Source organism: Aethina tumida, chromosome 6, assembly GCF_024364675.1.
Source record: "Aethina tumida isolate Nest 87 chromosome 6, icAetTumi1.1, whole genome shotgun sequence".
NCBI classification, from domain to species: domain Eukaryota; kingdom Metazoa; phylum Arthropoda; class Insecta; order Coleoptera; family Nitidulidae; genus Aethina; species Aethina tumida.
The window spans coordinates 11,977,244-12,005,195 of NC_065440.1; the positions used below are offsets into that span (position 1 = coordinate 11,977,244).

At 34.5% G+C, this 27,952-nt stretch overlaps 1 protein-coding gene across 3 annotated transcripts; it reads right to left on the bottom strand.

Annotated features, from left to right (window-relative positions):
- Positions 1 to 453: 453 nt before the first annotated feature.
- On the bottom strand, positions 454 to 27,858 carry LOC109602426 (acetyl-CoA carboxylase). Of its 3 annotated transcripts, none has more exons than XM_049969285.1 (9): positions 27,728 to 27,858; positions 16,278 to 16,527; positions 7,414 to 7,961; positions 7,158 to 7,360; positions 6,711 to 7,091; positions 3,394 to 6,654; positions 1,037 to 3,340; positions 853 to 981; positions 454 to 784 (listed from the first exon to the last, which is right to left on the bottom strand). In XM_049969285.1, the coding sequence occupies exons 1-9, from the start codon at positions 27,753 to 27,755 to the stop codon at positions 680 to 682; spliced, it is 7,209 nt and encodes a 2,402-aa protein (XP_049825242.1). In that variant the 5' UTR covers positions 27,756 to 27,858; the 3' UTR covers positions 454 to 679. The 3 variants fall into 3 exon arrangements, with proteins under 3 accessions (XP_049825242.1, XP_019874350.2, XP_049825243.1); XM_020018791.2 differs by lacking the exon at positions 27,728 to 27,858 and adding an exon at positions 23,905 to 24,060; XM_049969286.1 differs by lacking the exons at positions 16,278 to 16,527; positions 27,728 to 27,858 and adding an exon at positions 11,286 to 11,937.
- Positions 27,859 to 27,952: the final 94 nt, after the last annotated feature.

Genomic DNA, 27,952 nt, shown 5'->3' on the forward strand with positions numbered 1-27,952 from the left:
TAAATATCAATTTACAGCAGTTAGTTTTTCTGTATTCTAATCGTAATATTAAAGAATTTTAAGAGTCTGACTATGGAAACTGCAATAACAACCAATAATGAAGAAAATTTAAGTTAGTTCTGAAATCTTAGCAATTCTGAATATAATTAGGACAGTTCTGAAATTAAGCAATTCTGTATAAAATTTAGACAGTTCTAAAATTTCCCAAGCTATTCCATATTAAATTAAGACAGTACTGAAACTTCTCAAGCAGTTCTGTACAAAACTAAGACAGTACCGAAACTTTTAAGCTATTCTATATAAAATTAAGACAGTACTAAAACTTCTCAAACAGTACTGTACAAAACTAAGACAGTACCGAAACTTCTTAAGCTAATCTATTAATAATATTTTAAACTTTTAAGACAGTTCTGAAGCTTCTCAAGCTGTTCTATACAAAATTAGGACACATAATATTGGAAAATAAATATCACTTTATTATAACAACATTATAAATATAACAATTCTGACATTGTCTAAAAATATACAATTATTAACAATATTCTACACTTTACACATAATAAAAAATAAACTATAACAGGTCGTTTATTTATAAATAGTACAAAAAGTAAAAAAAACGTCAAGTTCTTTTTTATGTATTAAATTAAAACTAAATTTGGGCTCTAAAACCGGTTTATAGTCATTGTTGTTGTTGGGTTAGTGTTTTGATCACATCGGCTTTTTGACTATCATTCAGTTTGTCAATTAATGAAACTACTGCATCCAGAGCCATATCTGGACAATCCTATAAAACAAAACAATAAACATTAATTAGTTGTTACGCATTTTCATGTAGTTATTTGTATCTCATACCTTTTTAGAAGACTGGTAATATTCAATTCCTCCAACTTGACTGATGGTTTTGATCACTTCAGCTTTCTGACTGTCGTTCAGTTTTTCAATTATCGCCACCACAGCATCCAAAGCAATGTCCTGACAATCCTGCAATAACCAAATAATTTAGATAAATCACAAAATTTAAATAAAATGAATTTACCTCAACAAACGATATGATTTGTTTGATGAAAGCGTCCCTCTTGACGCAGTGTAAGTTGTAGTTGATCATCGATTCACCGCCAGGTCTTTCGAGTTGTTCCTGCAACCATTGGACCACGACCTGGTTGTTGTCCCATTTGTACCCCTCAGAAGCACCCTTGTCTTCGATAAACCACCTCCTTAACATACTTTCTCCTTGTCCCACTGGTAAATTCTTGATAACCCTGTCTTGGAGCAACAGCCTCCTCAAACGCCAATAAAGATTCGTCCTGGCCTTCCTCCATGGAACGATGTCGTGGATGGCCGACTTCTCCAACATCCTTTCCGGAGTGTCGTGCAAGTCGGCGAAGTGAATGGACACTTGATGGTACATTGGAAGAACCAAATTTTCCCTTTCGGCAATCTGCTTCTCCAAATCCTGAACTTCTTTGGGCTTCACCGGCTTTTCGGTGGCTGCCGTTATGCTGGATGATCGTTCCCTCGGTGTTTGCGTCTGACTGTTCAACGCCTTCAACTTGTCGTCCAACTCTTTGACCACCGGATCCAACCTGTGGATCGCCTTGATCAAGTCCTTCTTCCTGAACTTGATTTCTACGATACCCTCGGGCTCGAGGACGCCACCTCTGCTGTCCGGGTCGGCGTACATCTCCATGTATCTGGGGTTGATGGTCGGGTCCACCACAGCCCAGGCTCCACCTCTCAGCTCACCGTTGGGAGGTATGTAGATGATAATCGGCTGCTTGTACTGTTCCAAACCGTCCACGATCATAGCACCGAACTTCATAACTTGTTCGTACATGTCCTTCATACCACCACTGAAACCTCTCCAGTTGGCGAAGATCATCAAAGGCAAGCCCTCACGGGAGAAGTCCTGGATGGCCTGAGCCGTCTTGTAAGCTGAGTCTGGGAACCAGACTTGACCAGCCTGGGACACGGTCTTGGCCTCGGAATCCAAATTGGCGGGATCGGCGGGTAGCTTCAGCTCCACGGTACGCGTTTCCACAGCCACCACACCCACTGGAATACCTCCCAGGCGGGCACGTCCGGCCACCACAGTCTGGGCCCACGGGCGCATGATTTCCGACCAAGAGTCCTTGTCGAAGAAGCCCGACTCCCAAACGTCTGGGTCACTGGGTGACGGTCTTCCTTCCAGCATCCATCTGGGGTCGTACGGCGCTTTGGTGGGTACGAATTGGATTTCTCTGTCGATGGGATCCACCGGGTTTACTATCGGTACCGGTGACTTCATGTCTTTGGGAATGTAAGAGAGCCAATGCAATATTGTGTGGATACCATCCAGATCGCTGTGTTCAGTTTTGTGTGACACACCGTTGTTGTAGTTGATTTGGATACCTCCCAGTTGGTTGTTGGAGGCGTACACTTCCCTACCCAACAGTTTGTTCAAGGCTTGATAACCGGTGAGAATAATGTGCGAGTTTTCAATTTGAATTACCCTTTGTCCAAGACGCACCAAGTACGAACCAATACCAATAGCCCTGCATGAAACCATGGAGATGGTGACGATTTCTCTGTACGCCTTGCTGGTTTCACCGGCGATCATACCGGCGTACTTCAAGTTCTCCACACCTAAACCATCATCTTTGCCCACAATGTCGGTGATTTTGTAACGCGACTCCCCTTCATCCTCAATCAGCACAGCCTTCACGGAGTTCTGGGCACTCAGCTTGGCGTAGTCCTCAGGCGTCAAGTACAAATACCTGTAACCCTTGTCGATTTCGTTGTTGTCCTCCCACGCGATCTTGAACAACCCTTTAACTTCCTCAGCCAGGCCGATTCTAGCACCAGAGTTGGCCGAGATGTAAATCCTGGGAATACCCAACTCACGGGCAATCTCGCTGGCCAGTCCGAAGACCTTGTCTTCTCTTGGTCCGAAGGAACCAATGAGATAAGTAATATCGTTGGCGATCACAATGATGTCACGACCTTCGGGATATTCGGGTGTGTACAGGGTCAACCTCCATGCCACCATACCCACGTTGTTCTCGCCTGGTACTCTCTTCTGTTCAATCAACCTAGTCTCGGACTCTGGATCCAAAATGAGCTCGACAAAGTCCATGAGTTTGTCCGGAATGGTGATGGCTTCGGACATGCGTTGGCGACTGTAGTTCTTCCATTCCAGGTCCACCATTTGGCGGAACATTTCAGGGAAATCGTACACGTAGGTGGTACCGACTGATTGGGCCTGGAAACGCTTCTGTTGCAGATAGTCTTTGGCCAGGTAGGGGGTGGAGATTGGTAGTCCGTGCATTGGTCCCTGCTTCGTACCGTACGCCTTGAATTTAATCTGGAAAAGCACTAATTGTAAAAAGGTACAATGGCTGAGTTAGATAACCTTACAATGCCAGTGTCGGGGTCAACTTCTTCGGTGTACATGTTGATGTCCAGGTAGTACCCGCTGTCGTTGGCCAGGCACAATCTGATGGTGGTGGTTTCTGCGTTAGGTGAAGGCCTGATGATCACCTTGATCTCAGCCTGCAGTACCCTAAGCTTCCATAGCCTGGGGCCGTAACGCATGACCATGCCGGTGACAGCTTCTTCGATCTTAGCCGGGTCCATGATGACGGTGGGCATGAAGTTGAGGAAGATGTGGTTGCAATCAGTGCGCTTGCTGTGGGGGTGCGAAAAGGCGACCTCCAGTTCATCCATGGCCTCCAACAGTACGCGCTCTCCTTCGTTCTGCAAGTACTCGAACGAAGCTTCTTTGGTGATCAAATCCGAATGGCGGATCAAGCTGCGAATGAAGAACCTGTAATCCGTGACTTCTTTGCCGGGGGCGCCTTTTGCTTTGCCGAGGTATAAGTGCATCTTTTGGTTGGCGGTGGGTAAGGCCTCCAAGTTGTAGGTCCTCATCATTCTGTTCAGTTCCAATTGGAAGGCGCAGGCTGGCTCCAAGTGGCGGTAAATCCTGTCCTCGATGAAGTCGTCCTTAGCTCTGTAGGTGAAGAACTTGGGGAACTGCTTGCGTTTCAGGGCGGCGAAGGTGATGCGTCTGATGCCTCTGGACATGAGCTCCTCGCGGTGCTTGGCGCAGAACTTGCCGAACTGCCTGGACATGGTGGAGTCGTCGCATTCGCCACGGTCCTTGATGCCGACCAGCAGGATGTGGATTGGCTCTTGTATGACGTTCCTGTCTTCCGGTATGGCCCGGATACCGTCGTTGGTGATGCTCACGTTTATGGACGTGCTGTTCCTGGACTCGGAGCCGGACTCAACCGCAATCAAGTCCTTGGGGTTAATGGTGGCGGGACTGGCGAAGTCCTCGATCAGGTCCAGGATTTCGTCGGCGTACTGCTCGAAGCTGTGGAAGTTGTCGAAGGCGGCCACACATCCGGTACGTTGGAAGGTGTCGATGACCCTAATATTGGATTCGCCTTCCACAGACGACTCTTGAAGGGCATCTAATTTGATAAGGCGATTGGGATGAGAGGGAGGCAACATGAACTGGAAGTGTACCACCGGTACTTCTCCGCTGAGCTCCAAGTGTTGCAGACAGGTGATGTCGTACGAGACGTAGGCACGGCGCACGTACACCTCCAAGGCGGCGTTGCACACAGCCCTGTTGGTGTGGTAGAAGAAGTCGTGCAATATATCGAAAATAGAAGTCTCGGACATGATCAACTTCTGCAGGTTCTCCGGGTGGAAGTCGTGGCCGTACATATCGACGGCGCTCAAGAATATGCTCTCCATTTGGTTGTGGCGCAGCTCGTAGGCGGGTTGGTGGGCGGCGATCAGTACCTGGCGGGCACGGAGGGCCACTCGTGAGTGCTCACTGCGGTTCAGACTGGTGAGTTCAGTTAGGGCGGCCGCCAGCTCGTCGGTGAGGCCGGGTTCGTTGCTCCACAAGTGGTCGATCAGCATGGTGATCAGGAGGTTCTTTTTGGCCACCTGGCAATGGGAGAAAATGGTGTTGGTGACGGCCAACATGTCGTCGTTGTGCTTGTCACGCAACAAGGAGACGCACTTGTCGTACGAGCCTTGCTGGAACTGGGATTCGACTTGGTAGTACTGCTTGAGGATCTCCTGGACGGCGGCCTTCATCCTGCCTCTAATGCCGTTTCTGTAGCGTTGTACGAGCTGCACTATACCTTCAGTGGCCAGGAAGAAGCCGTCCCTGTCTGAACGTTTCTGCATGCTGGCTGCGTGTGAATCGATGACGCTAGCAATTTGCTGACTCGGGAACTGGGCCAAAACTGACGTAATGTTCCTTTCGTACAAAGACATGAGTTTCCTGATCTTCTTTTCGACAGCTATGGGAATACGGCCGGAAATTGTGGCCATAACTTCCTGCAACTCCAGCAGAGGAAGACTGGGATCTCTGAGTGAAGACATGAACTTTTCAATAACCTCACGTAGACGTGGTACGTTGTAGGGATCAGGCAGGCAGTAACCAGCCAAGGTGTTCTCCAAAATGCTCTTGTAACTGTTGTGCATGTGGTTCAACTTCTCTGAAACCATGGGCTGGGACACGTCCAATTCGGGGAACGGTCCCTTGTACAACTGAGCCTTGACCACGAGACTTGGGTCATCCAGTTCCAAACTGGCAATTATGGCTCCGGCATCCAAAACAGCACCAGGACGTTTGGTGTAGAAGACTGAGCCACTTTCCGTTGATGTTAAGGTCATAACCATCTTCATGACTTCGATTTCAGCGTAAGCTTGGCCTTTATTGACGTGTCCACCGTCTTCAACCAAGAAGTTAAGAAGTTTACCAGCTGAAGGTGAACGTAGGATGGTTGGGTCGTTCTCCTTTTCGAAAATACAGGTCTGATTGCCGATTACGATACGGTACCTGTCCACCTCTTCCTTCATGTAAGTCGTGAACGAAGCCCCGTCCACGCTCAACAACATTCCACCGTCGCTAAGCCTGTGCAGCTCGATCTCCTTAAATGAGCCGTTCATTTGCAGGAAGTAGGTGTTGGGGCCACTCTTGGTGGCCTGTACTTTGTACTTGTTGCCGTCGTGGATTAACTCAACATCTAAGACGTTGGTGAGGGTGTTACTGCCTTGAATTTGCCCCCTTTCAAGCGAGTTTTGGAACTCCTGGAAGGCAGTACCGATAGACTTGTCTGCAATGTGGAGGGACCCACAGATGACACCCAACATCACGTCCGGCTTCTCCGACTGCACCCTGGATTGAATCAGGATGTCCAGCCAAGCTGTATCAATGGTGTTGTCCTGGAAACTCTTGGTTTCCAACAGGGTGATCAGATACTCGACCGTTGTCCTGAAGTCACCCCTAATGGACAGTTCTTTAAGGGCTATTACCAAGTTTTCTCTGGCTTGTTCTCTGTTCTCGCCCCAGGAGAAACAATGACCGAACTGGGAGTCGGCGAACTCGTGCAAGCCACCGCTGGCCGCCACAGAGAAGTAACCCCAAACGTTCTTGGATGACCTGAAGTTCAACTCTTGGACGGTACCGGAGCTAGGTTTGAATCCTTCGTCGGGGTTTTCGGAGGTGATACGGGCTGCTATGACGTGTCCCCACGGTTGGGGCTTGTGACGTGGTTGGTCGAAGTCTATTTCGCTGGTGCCCCACGGGGATTCGCCGTACAATAGACGGATGTCTTTTATGAAATGTAGGGGCAGACCCATGGCGATCTATAAAAATTCAGTCGTTAACATCTGGTTATTTATAAACTCATGGAGGACTTTACTTGTAGTTGTGCGGCCGGTAAGTTAACGTCCGACACCATCTCCGTACAGGGATGCTCCACCTGCAACCTGGGGTTCAACTCCAGGAAGTAGTAGTGACCGGATGTGTCGTACAGGTACTCTACAGTACCGGCGGATATGTAGCCGACCATTTTGGCCAAACGCACGGCGGCCTTTTCCATTTGTTCGAAGACGTCGGGCTCGGCGATGACGGCGGGGGCTTCTTCGATGATCTTTTGGTGACGACGTTGGATGGAACAATCTCTGCCGAAGAGGGAGATGGCGTTTCCATAGTTGTCGGCCAGGAGTTGTACTTCTAAATGGCGGGCGCATTTCGCCAGTTTCATTACGAAAATGGGTGAACCGGGGATTTCTGTTTGTACCTGGAAATTTTAGAATCATAGAAATGTTGTTCATTCTCTTTGCAGGTTTATAAAAACGAATTGTACCTGTCTGAAGGCTGCAGGGAAGTCATCAGCGTTTTCGACCTTTCTGATACCTTTACCACCACCTCCTTCTGAGGCTTTAATCATGACAGGAAAGCCAATTTTTTGTGCAGCAATCAAACCTTGCTCAGCCGTTTGAACGCAACCCTTGGCGAACAGTTCCGATGATATTTTAATTTTCTTCCCCGTGTATTGGGCCTTCAATTCTACAAGAAACTATTACAGTATTTGTCCAGCCATACAACTAGGAGGAGCGTACCTGATCCTGACCAAGGAAGGGTCGGTACCTCAGCCGTCTGAGCCACGATGGACGAGGCGATTTTGTCGCCCAACGCCCACATAGCCTTCTCCGAGGGCCCAATGAAGCAAATATTGTTCTTGTGCAGCAGCTCGGGCAGCTTCGGGTTCTCGGAGGCGTGTCCCCATCCGGCCCACACCGCCTGAACCTGAAGCCTGACGGCGATGTCCACGATCAGCTCGACGTTGGCGTAGTTGTTGTTGTTGGTGCCGCCGGGCACCGGCACGTAGTGGTCCGCCATTTTAATGTACTCGGCGTTCGCCTTCAGATCTTCCGGCGTGACCATGACGACGAACCGCACCGCCCTCTCGTTCTTGAACATCTCGTAGGACCAGCGGCGGATGGAACGCATGCACTTGACGGCGGCGATGCCGTTGTTGGCGATCAGCACCTTGTTGATGACGCGGGTGCCGTTGAAGCGTTTCACGAACTCCTCGGGCGTCGCGACGGTGAAGTCCTTCTCTTGCAGGCGGTTGTGGAGCATCACCGTGCCTTGGGACATCGACGGTCTGGAAAAGGACGACATCGGTTATTGGACGCCAACAGTTTGGACATCAGGGTCATTAATTAATTATATTAGTAATATTATTGTGGGCGTCACATTTTGACGTGTGCATATAACCTTTTTTTTTTAATAAAACTGTGTCACATTGACATCTCTTGAAGGATAAATATACTTGTAACGTACAATTTTATAAATAAATATTATTTAAAAATGTTTTGAATGTTTTATTTTCCCGTTCTCCCACATCCTAGTGACCTCCTTTGGAAGGTAAGTTACACTCCGATAACGGGTACTAGCAAAATCCTTGGAGATGGTTTCCACCCCTCGGAAGGTAGTACCCCAGGTCCTGGAGCACCCGATGAAGAAGGCGTCCACCAAAAAATATTCAACAAATTCAATATTTTTGTCTCAATTTTACCCCAACCTATATTTCCTAAGTCACTAAGTATGAATGAAGAAATAATTTACGTATTATAATAAATTAGTTAATTGGTGTGTCGACAACGCAGCAACGTAAATTCTTGTTAAATTCTAGGTCGATTATGTTAACGTATGCAAAACGAGTAATAAGTTAGTTAATCCTGAGGTATTTCGAAATGTTTATAGTTTATTAATTAGTTTGTTCGATTTTTATTTTATTTTTGTAATTGTCGAGGAATTTGGTTATAAATACGTATAAATTAATTATGATGTTATTGTTTTGGGTTCGTGGATTACCATATTATAATTTATTAAATGTTGTGGTTTATTTTATGGAATATTTTAATTATTTAAATTCATGTATAATTTAAGTAAAAACGTCGAGAATGAAAAAATGAAAATGTTATTTGCTGTGGATTGTATATGCTAATTACAGAATGAATGTCATTTTTTTATTGCAGACAATTTAAATTTATATTATTCATTAAATTTTTACTTTTTCTGTTAATTTAATTGTTTATATATTAATTAAAAATAAAAAGTAAGAAAATACAGACTATTTTGCCATGAGATTTTGAAAATAATATATACAAGTTATAAATATTTACAAATAAAATATGATTAAAAATAATTTTCAAATAAATTCAATCAAAATAAAAATAGAATTAAATTATTTTTATTAAACGTAGTTTTTCCTATATAAATATATGTTGGAATCTCATTTTTAATGAAGACAGTTTAAAAAATCTACTCATTATATGTATTAAATAATTTATTAATTTATTCATTCCAATGGTCAAAAATTAATAAAAATCATAAATATTATAAAAATACATCAAAATACGCATAAATTGAGGGAAAAAAGTGATTTTCTAATAGTATCAATAAAGATACACATAAAAAACATCTAATTTAAGAAATATATTTAAATAATTGTTATTAAATGTAATTTTTCTATATAAGTATAAGTTGGTATCTTATTTTTTGTTGAAGACAGCTTAAAAATATATTCTTTATGTATTTTTATTAAATAATTTGTTAAGTTATTCATTCATTCAAATAGCCAAAAATTAATAAAAACCATAAATATTATAAAAATACAACAAAATATGTATAAATCGAGGTAAAAAAATGATTTTCTAATAATACCAATAAGGTAAAAATAGAAAATTAAGAAATATATGAAAATAAATGTTATTAAATGTAATTTTTTCTATATAAATATAAGTTGGAATTTTTTATTGAAGACAGCATTAAAAATATTATTAAATAATTTGTTAATTTATTCATTCAATTAGTCAAAAATTAATAAAAATCGTAAATACTCTAAAAATACATCAAAATATGTATAAATTGTAAAAAAAAAAATGATTTTATAATATTATTAATAATTATAAAAATAGAAGAACATCTAAATTAAGAAATATATTAAAATAATTGTTATTATATGTAGTTTTTTATATAAATGTAAGTTGGAAACTCATTTTTTATTGAAGACAACTTAAAAAATATATTCACTATGTATATTCATTAAATAATTTGTTAATTTATTAATTCAAATAGCCAAAAACTAACAAAAATTATAAATACTATAAAAATACATCAAAATACGTATAAATTGTAGAAAAAATGATTTTCTAATAGTATTAATAAAGATAAATATAGAGGAATATCTGAAAATATATTAAAATAATTGTTGTTAAATGTAGTTTTTCTATATAAATATAAGTTGATATTTCATTTTTTATTGAAAAGAACTTTAGAAATATATTCATTATGTATATTTATTAACCAATTTGTTAATTAATTCATTCAAATAGCCAAAAATTAATAAAAATCATAAATACTATAAAAACACATCAAAATACATATAAAGTCTTGAAAAAAATGATTTTCTAATAGTATTAATAAAGATAAATATAGAGGAATATTTGAAAATATATTAAAATAATTGTTATTAAATATAGTTTTTCTATATAAATATAAGTTGAAATTTCATGTTTTTATTATTAATCCATTCAAATAGCCAGTATAAAAAGACATAAAAATAGGCATAAATTAAAGAAAAAAATGATTTTCTAAAGATAAAAATAGAAGAAAATAATTTAAAATATATAAAAATAATTGTTATCATAATATTTTTTCTATATAAATATGAGTTGAAATCTCATTTTTTATTGAAGACAGCACAAATGTATCCTTTATGTATATGTATTAAATAATTTATTATTTTGAGATAAGATAACTAACTAAAAAATTATTAGTTTATTTGTTCGATTAATTTATGCAAAAAAGTTAACTTATGAAACTTCTATGTCTAAGTTGAATGCAGTTTTTGTATGCAAATTTAAATTTGAATGACATTTTTTATGTCACGTTCTTGAAAAATACATATATAATTATAATAACTTATTGTCATGACGTTAATGTAATGTAAATTCTTAATTAATTATTATTTTTGTCAATTTTTAAAAACATTTTAAACAATTAATTATGGTAGAAATTCAATTAAAGGTAATTAACTAAAAATACATAATTAAAGGACAATTACTGTTTTACGTTAACAGTTTAAACAGTTAAGTGCAATTTACAAGTTCTTGGAATATATCAATTGCACTTTAAAAGGCGTTCAATAAGTCATTGAATGGACTATAAATATAAATCATTTTAGTACATAACAAATGGTTTCATTAAGTATGTAGCCTTAATAAAATGTAAAAATTTTAATTACAATTAACACGAAGTTTTGCGCAACATTTTATCTACAACAAACACAAAAATTAATTAAAAAATTTTAATAAGGCAAACGTGTATTCAAATATTGTTATTGGTATCGATTAAACCAACTTCTTTACCCAGTTCAAGGCGACGTAAATAAAACGCAATAGCCGCAAAAAAATCGTCTTACGTCAAGGTGGTCCCGACTTGGAGCCCTGCGGTGTTCCTCGCCGCCCATACCGACTTCTCCACGTCGGGTGATTCGGTGATAACGATTTCGGTGGTGGGCGAGGGCAGTTCATCCTCCCCGTCCCCGATAACGAAACGTTTGCTGTTGCGCCTGGCCAAGTTCCTCTTGTTCAACATCTCTTTGTCGTCGTCGTCGTCTTGTGGCACGTCCTCGTGTCGCTTCCAGCCGAAAAACGCGTAGACGTTGTCCAGTAGCACTCTCATAACATCTTACGGGACGGTCGGCGATCGACTGATCGGGGGCACGCCGGTCGCAATCACCTTTGTACCCCGCTCGTACGATTCGATTGTTGTTAATTACCTTCGGAGGTGTCGCATTAACGGGAAAACAAATGCGGTTTTCGAAACTCCCGCCCTCTTCGGTACCACCAGGACGACTTAGTCGTGCCCTTACCCACCACAACGAGCGAACTGGATCGACGTTCGTCAAGTGCACGACTACGTCGACGGCGTACAACCTGTTGAAACGACACGACCGCAAACCGAAATTTCAAAATAAAACGGCACGCCACCACAACACAAAGCCGAAACAACGATCGATCGTCCCCTTGTTGACGAGAGGCCGTTTTCAACTAAGCCTAGGTTCCATGACGCGGACCGCAACAGCACTGACAAGTTGTCAGTGACAACGCACCAGGCAGGACGTGGTGGACGAGAATGGGGGCGAACACGGTGGATGTCGTCGCGTTAGGTTATGTGTGCCGTAAACAGGTGGATCGGGCATGGGCGTAGTCGACGTGCGGCAGCAAGGTCGTGGGTCCCCCCCGCGACTTGTGTGCCGAGTTTATCGATTCGCCGTTGTTTATTTCGGGAAGCCCGTACGCGTGTAATCGAATGCGTCACATTATATTTGCTTAGGTTTATATTTTATTCATGCCGTTTATGATTTATATTCTAATCCGTTCTGCCTATGATTAAGAAGTTGTCAATCGTAATAAGAAATTATAGGAGTTATGTCTGCTTTAATTGTAAACAAAAGTGTTTAGAAAGTTTCAATGGTCTGTTAATTGTAAACAGATTTATTTAGAAAGTTATTACTAGCTGAACTAATTGGAACGCTTTAAAACTGTTTTAGAGCTGGCTTAATTTTAAATGGAATTACATTACAACTTCCAGAACTCTTAGATTTATACAATTTTAAAAAATAGAATTAATTTCATATAGAACAATTATCTGTTCAAAATTCAAGATCATTCTGACACTTCTTAGGTAAATATATATAATAAAAAACTTCCTAAACAATTCTGTATAAAATTAAAGTTGCTCTGAAACTTTTTTTATAAAGTTAACTTCATAAATAATTCTATACAAAATTATGACAATTCTGAAAGTGACAATTAATTTTATATACTATTATAACAATTCTTGAACTTTCTAAGCAGTTTTGTAGAAAATGACAGTTTGCAACTTTCTAAAAAGTTCTGGATAAAATTAAGGCAGTTCTGACACTTCTTAAGATGTTCTATATAAAATTAAGACAGTTCTGAAACTTCCTAAACAACTCTGTATAAAAAAAAGACAATTCTAAGACTTCCTAAGCAGTTTTTTTATAAAATAAAGACAGTTTTGAAACTTTCTAAACAGTACTGGGCAAAATTAAAACAATATAGAAGCTTCTTAAACAATTCTATATAAAAATAGGACAGTTTTAAAACTTTCTACAGAGTCCTATGTAAGAAAGCTCTAAGTCTTCCTAAGCAAAGAAATAATTCAATTTTGAAACTTCCAAAGTAATTTAGTCAAAAATTATGACATTTCTGAAATTCCCTAAGCAATTTTGTTCAAAATTAAAACAGTTCTCGATCTTTCTAAGTTTTGTATAAAATTAAAAAAGTTACGAATCTTCTTAAGTAATTCTATACAGAATTAAAACAATTCTGAAACTTCCAAGCAGTTCTGTATAATATTAAGACAATTCTGAAACTTTCTAAGCAATTCTATATAAAATAAAGACACTTTTGAAACTTTCTAAACAGTTTTGGATAAAATTAAGACTTTGATACTTCTTAAGCTGTACTACATAAAATTGAGACAGCTCTGAAACTTTCTAAACAGTTCTGCAAAAAATTAAGGCTCTTTTCAACTTCTTAAGCTGTTCTATATAAAAATAAGACAGTTCTGAAACTTCCTGGACAATTCTGTGTAAAATTAAGACAGTTTTGAAACATCCTAAGCAGTTCTGTATAAAATAAAGACAGTTTTGAAACTTTCTAAACAGTTCTTCATAAAGCTAAGACACTTTTGATACTTCCTAAGCTGTTATTTATAAAATTAAGACAGTTCTGAAACTTCCTAAACAATCCTGTATAAAATTAAGACAGTTCTCAAACTTCTTAAGCAGTTCTGTATAAAATAAAAACAGTTTTGAAACTTTCTAAACAGTTCTAGATTAAATTAAGACGTTTTTGATATTTCTTAAGCTGTTCTGTATAAAATTAAGACAGTTCTGAAACTTCTTAAGCAGTTCTGTATAAAATAAAGACAGTTTTGAAACTTTCTAAACAGATCTGGATAAAATTAAGACAGTTTTGACACTTCTTAAGCTGTTCTATATAAAATTAAGATAGTTCTGAAACTTCCTAAGCAATTCTGTACAAAATTAAGACAGTTCTGAAACTTCCTAAACAGTCCTGTATAAAATTAAAACAGTTCTGAAACTTTCTAAACAGTTCTAGATTAAATTAAGACGTTTTTGATATTTCTTAAGCTGTTCTGTATAAAATTAAGACATTTTTGAAATTTCCTAAGCAATTCTGTACAAAATTAAGACAGTTCTGAAACTTCCTAAACAGTCCTGTATAAAATTAAGACAGTTCTGAAACTTCTTAAGCAGTTCTGTATAAAATAAAGACAGTTTTGAAACTTTCTAAACAGTCCTGGATAAAATTAACACAGTTTTGATACTTCTTAAGTTGTTCTGTATAAAGTTAAGACAGTTCTGAAACTTCCTAAGCAATTCTGTACAAAATTAAGACAGTTCTGAAACTTCCTAAACAGTCCTGTATAAAATTAAAACAGTTCTGAAACTTCTTAAACAGTTCTGCATAAAATTGAGACAGTTTTGATACTTCTTAAACTGTTCTTTATAAAATTAAGACAGTTCTAAAACTTCCTAAGCAATTCTGTACAAAATTAAGACAGTTCTGAAACTTCTTAAGCAGTTCTATATAAAATAAAGACAGTTTTGATACTTTCTAAACAGTTCTGCATAAAATTAAGACAGTTTTGATATTTCTTAAGCTGTTCTTTATAAAATTAAGACAGTTCTGAAATTTCCTAAGCAATTCTGTACAAAATTAAGGCAGTTCTGAAACTTCTTAAGCAGTTCTGTACAAAATAAAAACAGTTTTGAAAGTTTCTAAACAGTTCTGCATAAAATTAAGATAGTTTTGATACTTCTTAAGCTGTTCTTTATAAAATTAAGACAGTTCTGAAACTTCCTAAGCAATTCTGTACAAAATTAAGACAGTTCTGAAACTTCCTAAACAGTCCTGTATAAAATTAAAACAGTTCTGAAACTTCTTAAACAGTTCTGCATAAAATTGAGACAGTTTTGATATTTCTTAAGCTGATCTTTATGAAATTAAGACAGTTCTGAAATTTCCTAAACAGTCCTGTATAAAATTAAAACAGTTCTGAAACTTCTTAAACAGTTCTGCATAAAATTGAGACAGTTTTGATACTTCTTAAACTGTTCTTTATAAAATTAAGACAGTTCTAAAACTTCCTAAGCAATTCTGTACAAAATTAAGACAGTTCTGAAACTTCTTAAGCAGTTCTATGTAAAATAAAGACAGTTTTGATACTTTCTAAACAGTTCTGCATAAAATTAAGACAGTTTTGATATTTCTTAAGCTGTTCTTTATAAAATTAAGACAGTTCTGAAACTTCCTAAGCAATTCTGTACAAAATTAAGACAGTTCTGAAACTTCCTGAACAACCCTGTATAAAATTAAGACAGTTCTGAAACTTCTTAAGCAGTTCTGTACAAAATAAAAACAGTTTTGAAAGTTTCTAAACAGATCTGCATAAAATTAAGATAGTTTTGATACTTCTTAAGCTGTTCTTTATAAAATTAAGACTGTTCTGAAACTTCCTAAGCAATTCTGTACAAAATTAAGACAGTTCTGAAACTTCCTAAACAGTCCTGTATAAAATTAAAACAGTTCTGAAACTTCTTAAACAGTTCTGCATAAAATTGAGACAGTTTTGATATTTCTTAAGCTGTTCTTTATGAAATTAAGACAGTTCTGTACAAAATAAAGACAGTTCTGAAATTTCCTAAGCAATTCTGTACAAAATTAAGGCAGTTCTGAAACTTCTTAAGCAGTTCTGTACAAAATAAAAACAGTTTTGAAAGTTTCTAAACAGTTCTGCATAAAATTGAGACAGTTTTGATACTTCTTAAGCTCTTCTTTATAAAATTAAGACAGTTCTGAAATTTTCTAAACAGTTCTGGATAAATTTAAGGAAGTTTTGAAACCTCTTAAGCCGTTTTATATAAAATTAAAACTCCCTAAGCAGTTCTGTTTAAAATTAAGACAGTTCTCAATGTTTCTAAGAAGTTATGGATAAAATTAAGAGAGTTTTTAAACTTTTTAAGCAATACTGCATAAAATTAAAACAAATGTGAAACGTTTAAAGCGATATCAAGAATGATTCTCCGCCGCTGCCATAACACATTTCGTTTCCGACAGAAAGTCACTTTCCTTGACTCTCGCTTCGAGCAGGCAATTCCGAATTGATCGCCACATTTTAGTGTGTCACTGTTATGTTATGCTTTAACAATTTCGTAATTCGAACTTTCCGAGATAAATAAACACACCAAAACATCATGCATGTGCTCGTGCCTCGTCCGTTGTCGACCCGCATTTATCTAAAAACCAGTTTGTCCAACCACGACGGTCGTGGCGGCGCAACAGGATCGACTTACTTGAGCGTCTTTCGTTTCTCGATCAGGGCTTGCTGGTGGAAGGCGGACAGGCCGCCCAGTCCGCCCTGGCCGTCGGACGGGGCGCTCGGCGGCGCGTTGTCCACCATCTCGCCGATCTCGGGGAAGCCGTCGTATCGTTCCTTGTCCTCGTCCCCCAATATCCACGCGCCCTCCTTCTGTTCCGCCATCGTTTCTTCTCGTGTCTCTCCCTGTTGGTTTTCTGGTGTTTCCGGCGCGGGTTCCGGACTCTCTGGAAAATTAATAAATAATAAATTTAATTCGATTGATTGAACTGAAGTGGTGCCACTTAATTTTGGCCATTATCGTTGATGGTTTTACAAGTAACGTAATAATTCAGTCAGTTTCCTCCGGATTTTGTTCCGGAGCTACAACCTTTGACTCTGTGTTACAGAAAGTTACTTTTCGGATTTACAAGTTTCTGGTACAAATGTTGCTACGTAACAGCAACAACAAAGTAATTTCGAAATCCACTACCTTAAGTGTTTTATCATAAAAAATTATAAACTAGTTCTTAGAAAATATAGATAAATATGCAGGTAAATAAAATGACCAATGTTGTTTGTTTTGCATGTACAATGTAATTTGAAAATCATACATAAACCGTTTTTACTGGATTCTCCGAAAAATAATTCAAGGCATTTCAACGTTTTAACTTTATTATACTTTAATTATTAGTTATAATAATAAAAAACAAGACGTTACGACTTTTGGGTAGTTTATTATTAATTGTCAACTATAACAATAAAAACAGGATGTGACAACTTAATTATGAGTAGTTATTGTTACTAGTTTTACGAGTAAGATGTTCCTCACTTTGCTCCAGATTCCTTCAAAATTAATTCAATGATTTAACTCTATTTATATTAATTGCCAACTTTAATTATAAAAACAGGATGTAACGACTTAATTTTGGGTAGTTATTGTTAATAGTTTTACGAGTAAGATGTTCCCCACTTTGCTCCTGATTCTCTTAAAATTTATTCAATGTTTTAACTTTATTTATATTAATTGCCAACTTTAATTATAAAAACAGGATGTAACGACTTAATTTTGGGTAGTTATTGTTAATAGTTTTACGTGTATGATGTTCCCCACTTTACTCCAGATTTCCTCAAAATTAATTCAATGTTTTAACTTTATTTATATTAATTGTCAACTGTAACAGTAAATACAGGATGTGACAACTTAATTTTGAGTAGTTATTGCTACTAGTTTTACGAGTAAGATGTTCCTCACTTTGCTCTAGATTCCTTTAAAATTAATTCAATGATTTAACTCTATTTATATTAATTGCCAACTTTAATTATAAAAACAGGATGTAACGACTTAATTTTGGGTAGTTATTGTTAATAGTTTTACGAGTAAGATGTTCCCCACTTTGCTCCAGATTCTCTTAAAATTTATTCAATGTTTTAACTTTATTTATATTAATTGTCAACTATAACAATAAAAACAGGATGTGACAACTTAATTTTGAGTAGTTATTGTTACCAGTTTTACGAGTAAGATGTTCCTTACTTTGCTCCAGATTCCCTCAAAATTAATTCAATGTTTTAACTTTATTTATATTAATTGTCAACTATAACAGTAAAAACAGGATGTGACAACTTAATTTTGAGTAGTTATTGTTACCAGTTTTACGAGTAAGATGTACCTCAGTTTTCTCCAGATTCCTTCAAAATTAATTCAATGTTTTAACTCTATTTATATTGCCAAATTTAATTATAAAAACAGGATGTTACGGCTTAATTTTGAGTAGTTATTGTTACCAGTTTTACGAGTAAGATGTTCCTCAGTTTTCTCCAGATTCCCTCAAAATTAATTCAATGTTTTATCTCTATTTATATTAAGTGCCAACTTTAATTATAAAAACAGGATGTAACGACTTAATTTTGGGTAGTTATTATTAATAGTTTTACGACTAAGATGTTTCCCACTTTGCTCCAGATTCTCTTAAAATTTATTCAATGTTTTAACTTTATTTATATTAATTGTCAACTATAACAATAAAAACAGGATGTGACAACTTAATTATGAGTAGTTATTGTTACCAGTTTTACGAGTAAGATGTTCCTCACTTTGCTCCAGATTCTCTTAAAATTTATTCAATGTTTTAACTTTATTTATATTAATTGTCAACTATAACAATAAAAACAGGATGTGACAACTTAATTATGAGTAGTTATTGTTACCAGTTTTACGAGTAAGATGTTCCTCACTTTGCTCCAGATTCCTTCAAAATTAATTCAATGATTTAACTCTATTTATATTAATTGCCAACTTTAATTATAAAAACAGGATGTAACGACTTAATTTTGGGTAGTTATTGTTAATAGTTTTACGAGTAAGTTGTTCCTTACTTTGCTCCAGATTCCCTCAAAATTAATTCAATGTTTTAATTTTATTTATATTAATTGTCAACTATAACAGTAAAAACAGGATTTGACAACTTAATTTTGAGTAGTTATTGTTACCAGTTTTACGAGTAAGATGTTCCTCAGTTTTCTCCAGATTCCTTCAAAATTAATTCAATGATTTAACTCTACTTATATTAATTGCCAACTTTAATTATAAAAACAGGATGTAACGACTTAATTTTGGGTAGTTATTGTTAATAGTTTTACGAGTAAGATGTTCCCCACTTTGCTCCAGATTCTCTTAAAATTTATTCAATGTTTTAACTTTATTTATATTAATTGCCAACTTTAATTATAAAAACAGGATGTTACAACTTAATTTTGGGTAGTTATTGTTAATAGTTTTACGAGTAAGATGTTCCCCACTTTGCTTCAGATTCTCTTAAAGTTTATTCAATGTTTTATATTTATTTATATTAATTGTCAACTATAACAATAAAGACAGGATGTGACAATTTAATTTTGAGAAGTTATTGTTACCAGTTTTACGAGTAAGATGTTCCTTACTTTGCTCCAGATTCCCTCAAAATTAATTCAATGTTTTAACTTTATTTATATTAATTGTCAACTATAACAATAAAAACAGGATGTGACAACTTAATTATGAGTAGTTATTGTTACTAGTTTTACGAGTAAGATGTTCCTCACTTTGCTCCAGATTCCTTCAAAATTAATTCAATGATTTAACTCTATTTATATTAATTGCCAACTTTAATTATAAAAACAGGATGTAACGACTTAATTTTGAACCATTATTGTTAATAGTTTTACGAGTAAGATGTTCCCCACTTTACTCCAGATTTTCTCAAAATTAATTCAATGTTTTAACTTTATTTATATTAATTGTCAACTATAACATTAAAAACAGGATGTGACAACTTAATTATAAGTAGTTATTGTTACCAGTTTTACGAGTAAGATGTTCCCCACTTTGCTCCAGATTCTCTTAAAATTTATTCAATGTTTTAACTTTATTTATATTAATTGTCAGCTATAACAATAAAATCAGGATGTGACAACTTAATTATGAGTAGTTATTGTTACTAGTTTTACGAGTAAGATGTTCCTCACTTTGCTCCAGATTCTCTTAAAATTAATTCAATGTTTTAACTTTATTTACATTAATTGTCAACTATAACAGTAAAAACAGGATGTGACAACTTAATTTTGAGTAGTTATTGTTACCAGTTTTACGAGTAAGATGTTCCTCACTTTGCTCCAGATTCCTTCAAAATTAATTCAATGATTTAACTCTATTCATATTAATTGCCATCTTTAATTATAAAAACAGGATGTAACGACTTAATTTTGGGTAGTTATTGTTAATAGTTTTACGACTAAGATATTTCCCACTTTGCTCCAGATTCTCTTAAAATTTATTCAATGTTTTAACTTTATTTATATTAATTGTCAACTATAACAATAAAAACAGGATGTGACAACTTAATTATGAGTAGTTATTGCTACTAGTTTTACGAGTAAGATGTTCCTCACTTTGCTCTAGATTCCTTCAAAATTAATTCATTGATTTAACTCTATTTATATTAATTGCCAACTTTAATTATAAAAACAGGATGTAACGACTTAATTTTGGGTAGTTATTGTTAATAGTTTTACGAGTAAGATGTTCCCCACTTTGCTCCAGATTCTCTTAAAATTTATTCAATGTTTTAACTTTATTTATATTAATTGTCAACTATAACAATAAAAACAGGATGTGACAACTTAATTATGAGTAGTTATTACCAGTTTTACGAGTAATATGTTCCTCAGTTTTCTCCAGATTCCCTCAAAATTAATTCAATGTTTTATCTCTATTTATATTAATTGCCAACTTTAATTATAAAAACAGGATGTAACGAATTAATTTTGGGTAGTTATTATTAATAGTTTTACGACTAAGATGTTTCCCACTTTGCTCCAGATTCTCTTAAAATTTATTCAATGTTTTAACTTTATTTATATTAATTGTCAACTATAACAATAAAAACAGAATGTGACAACTTAATTATGAGTAGTTATTATTACCAGTTTTACGAGTAACATGTTCCTCAGTTTTCTCGAGATTCCCTCAAAATTAATTCAATGTTTTATCTCTATTTCTATTAATTGCCAACTTTAATTATAAAAACAGGATGTAACGACTTAATTTTGGATAGTTATTATTAATAGTTTTACGACTAAGATGTTTCCCACTTTGCTCCAGATTCTCTTAAAATTTATTCAATGTTTTAACTTTATTTATATTAATTGTCAACTATAACATTAAAAACAGGATGTGACAACTTAATTATGAGTAGTTATTGTTACCAGTTTTACGAGTAAGATGTTCCTCACTTTGCTCCAGATTCCTTCAAAATTAATTCAATGATTTAACTCTATTTATATTAATTGCCAACTTTAATTATAAAAACAGGATGTAACGACTTAATTTTGGGTAGTTATTGTTAATAGTTTTACGAGTAAGATGTTTCCCACTTTGCTCCAGATTCCCTCAAAATTAATTCAATATTTTAACTTTATTTATATTAATTGTCAACTATAACAGTAAAAACAGGATGTGACAACTTAATTATGAGTAGTTATTACCAGTTTTACGAGTAACATGTTCCTCAGTTTTCTCCAGATTCCCTCAAAATTAATTCAATGTTTTATCTCTATTTATATTAATTGCCAACTTTAATTATAAAAACAGGATGTAACGACTTAATTTTGGGTAATTATTATTAATAGTTTTACGACTAAGATGTTTCCCACTTTGCTCCAGATTCTCTTAAAATTTATTCAATGTTTTAACTTTATTTATATTAATTGTCAACTATAACAATAAAAACAGAATGTGACAACTTAATTATGAGTAGTTATTGTTACCAGTTTTACGAGTAACATGTTCCTCAGTTTTCTTCAGATTCCCTCAAAATTAATTCAATGTTTTATCTCTATTTCTATTAATTGCCAACTTTAATTATAAAAACAGGATGTAACGACTTAATTTTGGATAGTTATTATTAATAGTTTTACGACTAAGATGTTTCCCACTTTGCTCCAGATTCTCTTAAAATTTATTCAATGTTTTAACTTTATTTATATTAATTGTCAACTATAACATTAAAAACAGGATGTGACAACTTAATTATGAGTAGTTATTGTTACCAGTTTTACGAGTAAGATGTTCCTCACTTTGCTCCAGATTCCTTCAAAATTAATTCAATGATTTAACTCTATTTATATTAATTGCCAACTTTAATTATAAAAACAGGATGTAACGACTTAATTTTGGGTAGTTATTGTTAATAGTTTTACGAGTAAGATGTTTCCCACTTTGCTCCAGATTCCCTCAAAATTAATTCAATATTTTAACTTTATTTATATTAATTGTCAACTATAACAGTAAAAACAGGATGTGACAACTTAATTTTGAGTAGTTATTGTTAATAGTTTTACGTGTAAATTCAATATTTTAACTTTATTTATATTAAATATCAACTATAATAATAAAAACAGGATGTTACGACTTAATTTTGGGTAGTTATTGTTAATAGTTTTATGAGTAAGATGTTCCTCACATTGCTCCACATTCCTTCAAAATTAATTCAATGTTTTAATTTTATTCATATTAATTGCCAACTATAATAATAAAAACAGGATGTTACAACTTAATATTAAGTAGTTATTGTTACTAGTTTTACGAGTAGGAATTTACTCAGTCAGTTACTTCCGGATCATCCCAAAATTAATTAAATGTTTATGACTTTATCTATATTAATTATAAATAATTTAATAAAAAATTACGACCTAATTTTGATTGATATTGTTGCTAGTTGCACTGTCTCCTTGACATCTGACACAAAACTTGCTGCATTACTGACAGCAACAGTAAACAAAATTTGAGATAAAATCTGACTAAGGTGTCCGGTTTCAAAAAAAAAAAAAAAAACTAGTATGCATTTGACAAACTAGTTAACATATTAGAAAACGAAGATGTACGTCCAGAAGTAAATAAAATGGACAACCTTGTTTATTTTGCATGTGCACACAGCAATTTGTAAATCACACGTAAATCGCTCACTGCACATTAAACATTAAAAAAGTAAATATTATAAAATCAAAATAATTACATAATGGATGCGTGGCCATGTGACATTGAACCAGACAAACAAGACATTTTGCGATGTTTAGAGGTCGGCAATTTTTTATATTGGCTCGACCTTCCCAAGACTCTTAGATACGATCGTCGCCAATGAACTTTAATTCGTACCGATACCAGACCGTAATTTCGTGCAATTTATAAATATTATTATTACGAGCGACCATTTTATCTCCGACGATCCTTCAAATTTTGGGTAACTGCTAAGTAAATCTGGTCTAGTGGGGTTATCGATGATTTAATTAAAAGAAATATAAACAAACACACAGATTAATGATGTGTATAAATTTTGACTTTAAACAAGGACACGGGCAACTATTCAACGAAGATGTTTATCTATTTGTTGTCTGAGTAGAATTTCTAATTAAATACTTCATGTGGACACAATAGGTATAAAAATATGTAAGAAATAACAAATTGCAGTCTTTTTTGTGGTGCTAATTGCCTATTTTCAATGTCCGTACCCACCGCCATCTCTGAGACAATAGCCTACGTAAACAGGTAATACAGGTTTCTACACTTATTACATCACAGCTTTTCGTTTAATACGTAACTATAAAAAAGTTACAACTAATTTATTTCTACTATATCGAATCAAAATTAATTGAATAATAAATGCAGATAAAGAAAGATTAATGTAGATTAATATTGTTAAATTTCCATTCGATTTTTAAGACTGCCAGACATTTAAGCATCATTATTATCTTATTAAGAGTCTATTACAGATCAGATAAGATAATTTAGTGTCGGATGATTATGAAATTGATGACTTGAATATGTTTACTATAAAGGGAGACGACAACATCAAAACATAAATAAATACAGTCACTTCAAATAACACTTCAGTGTTGAAAAAACTCACCACCAACGAAAAATTTGGTGCACCTCTTTAGGGCAAACATTATTTTCAAACAACAACAAACTTATTGGAAATATTAGAGACTAACACCTGCGTTAAATACTTGAATTATCATCAACGTACATAATGGTAGGAATATTTTTGGGCAATTTGAAAAGGTTTCCATAAAATAATGTTACTTACTGTCGAACACGGAGAAAAGTCCCTTGAAGAACGCCAATATGAACACAAGAACAATCGTAATCGCGGCGAAAACTAATTGCCCGTCAATCATGCACCGCCGGCTTTTCGAAAACTGAAACTGGTCCGAGTCGTGCGACCCTTTTTAAAAAATCAGAGAACAAAACTGATAACCTTGCGGTGTGATCTGTTAGACCTTCAGGGTACGTTCCCGATCTGGTGGTGTTTACGTTTTGTTGTGAGCTTGAGGAGAATCCGATGTGTCTTATCGTCCATTCGTGAATGACATGTGTTCGATAACACGGATTGGCGTGTTACTATTTCGGTTTTGTGTGATTTTTGGTCAACGATTTCCGTGTGGATGCGTCCCGAACTGCTGGTTAAGGGTTCAAGGTTCTGAAACGCCGAGTTTGGGACGATGACGAGCAGAAAGAGGCTTTCAGTTGATGGCTGGATGGGTTAACCTTCTGTGGCTTCTTCTTTTTGATTATTTGGGTCAAAACGTTGACAAATATAATTTTTGAAAGAGTACCGACACTTACAAATACTTAAATTCGAAAGTTCTGATCATTTTAAACGACTTTACACTGTCTGAAGACTTTATTAAGGATCTTTCGAAATAGTATTTCTAATTTCATTTTTAATCAGTTGACCTGGATATTTATGTGGACCAGAAAATACTGCTTTTAGGAACAAGTCACTTTAATCTACTGCTAAGTCATGTGCGACCAAACTTTCGGTAATTATAAACCTATAAATATTCATAATTTAGGAATAAATTATGAAAATCATTCAAAAAAAGTTTTGTCAGTCATTTATCATAATTTAGTTGCTTTAATTATTCCACAATGTTGTATAAAATTAGTTTTATTACTATTATACAAAAAAAAATTAAAGTTGTCTTCAAATTCGTTTTTAATCAGTTGAAATATTAAGGTCAAATAAAATAGATCTCACAATCTTTAATATTTTAATTTACACTGTTAAATCACGTATAACAAAAATTTCCGTAATTATAAATCTATAAATATTCATAATTTGACAATAAATTATGAAATTCTTTTAAAAAAAAAACGTTTAGAAATATTTTATCATATGTATCATATCACAAATTAATTAATTATATTAATTGTTACCCACAATAAAATTAATTTCAGTAGTCTAAAATTAGAAAGATTCTTCTGTGCTTCGTTTAAGTGATAGAGAAACAAATTTGAAACAAAATACTGGGAAGTAATTTTTATAGGAACCTTTATTACCTTCTTCGGTAAGACTATTGTCAAAGAGATGGCGGTACGAATGGCATTCGAAAAATTCATAATTTAATAATAATACTAAAAGAAGGTTTGTTATAAATATGCATCAATTTATCGTACAACTAAAGCTTAACTATTAAATTAATTATTCAGTTGTTATGCTAGTTTGAGATAAAGTGTTCTATACACACGTAATAACTAGTAATCCACTCAGACAATATAGATAATATCTTCCTGGAGTACTAGTCTGCGTCCTTGGCTAAAGTGAAGTCATAAAATTTCCTTTGAAACAAGAACTAGCCATCAGCATCAATTGGAGGACATTTCTGATAAAATCATAGTTATAATATTAAATTGAACAAAATTTAAACTAAGATTTGTGAATATACTTATCCTTACTTACTTCCGCCATCTTTTAAAACCAGTAAAATTAACTCCACTGTTGAATCTCATAAAAACAAATTAAAAAAAAATAATGGGAACGAATCAATATAGAAACCTGTACCACTTACGTCTTTGCTAATATATATTTATTGTTGAAGCGAATGTTAATCAATAAATACGGCAAAAGTTACTTTTTTATTCTTATATAGTGTAAATACAAAAATCACCTGTTAAAAATGTTTGTTTTTAATCATATAATTTGATGGTAATTAATTTAAAAAATATTGAAGTATTTTCTTACTTACTTTCTTTGTAAAAATTAGTTTTTAAGGCATTCGTGAGCTTTTAAAAACAGTAAAATATTAAAATAACTGTTAATTGCTTATTTAAATCACATAAAAACCAATTTTAAAAAAAATAATGGCACCGAATCAATACAGAAACCTGTATCAATTACATCTTATATAGTGTAAATACAAAAAAATGTAATCACCTGTTAAAAATGTTTGTTTTTAATCATATAATTTAATGGTAATTTATTTAAAAAATATTGAAGTATTTTCTTACTTGCTTTCTTTGTAAAACATTAGTTTTTAAAGCGTTCGTGAGCTTTTAAAAACTGTAAAATATTAAAGCAACTGTTAATTGCTTATTTAAATCACATAAAAACCAATTTAAAAAAATAATGGCAGCGAATCAATACAGAAACCTGTATCAATTACCTCTTTGCTAATATATAGGTACTGTTGAAGCGTATATTAAAAATATAGAATCAATAAATAGTGCAAACGATATTTTTTCATTCTTATAATTTGATGGTAAAAAAAAAATATTAATATTTTCTTACTTACTTTCTTTGTAAAACCTTAGTTTAAAAGGCATTTGTGAGTCTTTAAAAACAGTAAAATATTAAAACCACTGTTATTTGCTTATATAAAAGACAATTAAAACAAAATAATGGCAGTAATCAATATAGAAACCTGTATTACTTACGTCTTTGCTAATATAGCTCTATTGTCGAATAGATGGCTCTGTGAATGTCAAAAATATAAAATTAAATCAATAAATAATGTTATTTCGTTGCATTAATAAATTTAAAATGTATATTAAAAATGTTTTTAATAACTTAATCTGTGTGATAATTAAAAATACCAAAATAATTTTTTTATTTACTTTTTACGTAGAAAATACGCATTTAAATAATTATTATGTTGTTATAATTATGTTTGTTGATAAAGTGGAGTATTTAATTAGTGCATAATGATGACATACATAGAAATATTATCTTCGACGAATATCTTTATGCGTTCATTTAATAATAAACTATAAATTTGTTAATTTTCTGACTGTACTTTAGGAACAACAAATACATAATATCTACTAACTTATGACGTTTCCATTTCCGAGAAACAGATAAACCAACGGATCCACGAACCGATCATGTGGTCGACGAAAAAACCAACATCGCAATTATTGTTTTCTTAGTTGTCTTTTACCTGCATCTTAAATTTCGACAACATCGCAAAACGTTCGGATCAATGAAACCGTAGCATGTGGCCTGTTCAAATCGGACCAATTGGAGACGTTTGCGGGATCTGCTGACCGTAACGACCAATCCGGTGTCGCGATTAAAGTTTTTATAATCGCGCGCTTGTTAAATTATAATTTACGATTTGCGGTGGGTTTTTGAGGATATCCTAGTCGCACAACATCTGTTTAAAACTGTACGCATACAATTAACTAACAATAAGTCGAAAACGTACGTTTCCTGTTATTTTAAATTTTTAAATGAGGCATTGTTTTGAATCGGTTATTATTGAAATCTATGCGTATGTGCGTTTATTTATGGTAAATTATGCGTATGAATTTAATTGTTAATTGTAAATTCATTAAATTAAATACGAATTAATGGTGCGACATAGTAGGCCGTGACGAACTGTCAAATAATGCGATTAGTGACAACTTAATAAACAGTCGAAGTAAATAAATAAATGAGTCTAAGACACCCATTTAATGACGTTTTAACACATGTGAGGCAACTAAAAACGTTCCGCGACACCTGCCAGTGTGCACCGAACGGGGGGGCGCACGTTTAAAAATAAAACCTGGCAATAAAAACGTAAACTTGATGACACAAACTGCGATTATTTCGATGCACCGCACCAAATTAACGATTTGCAACTCACCGAAAACGTTCCAGAACTTCCAAAACATGCACTTAACCTCTCAACCAAGCTGGGTACGGGGTGGACGGTACGAAAACTGCCGCATCACTGCACGAAATATTCGGTAATTATTGACAATGGTAAATTTATTCAAATATTATACGGCCCCGGGTTCACAAGTCAAACCATTGTGTCGTTTTGAAAATCCGTGTGTAAACAAAGTGGTGCTGCGGTGGTGGGAGCAAG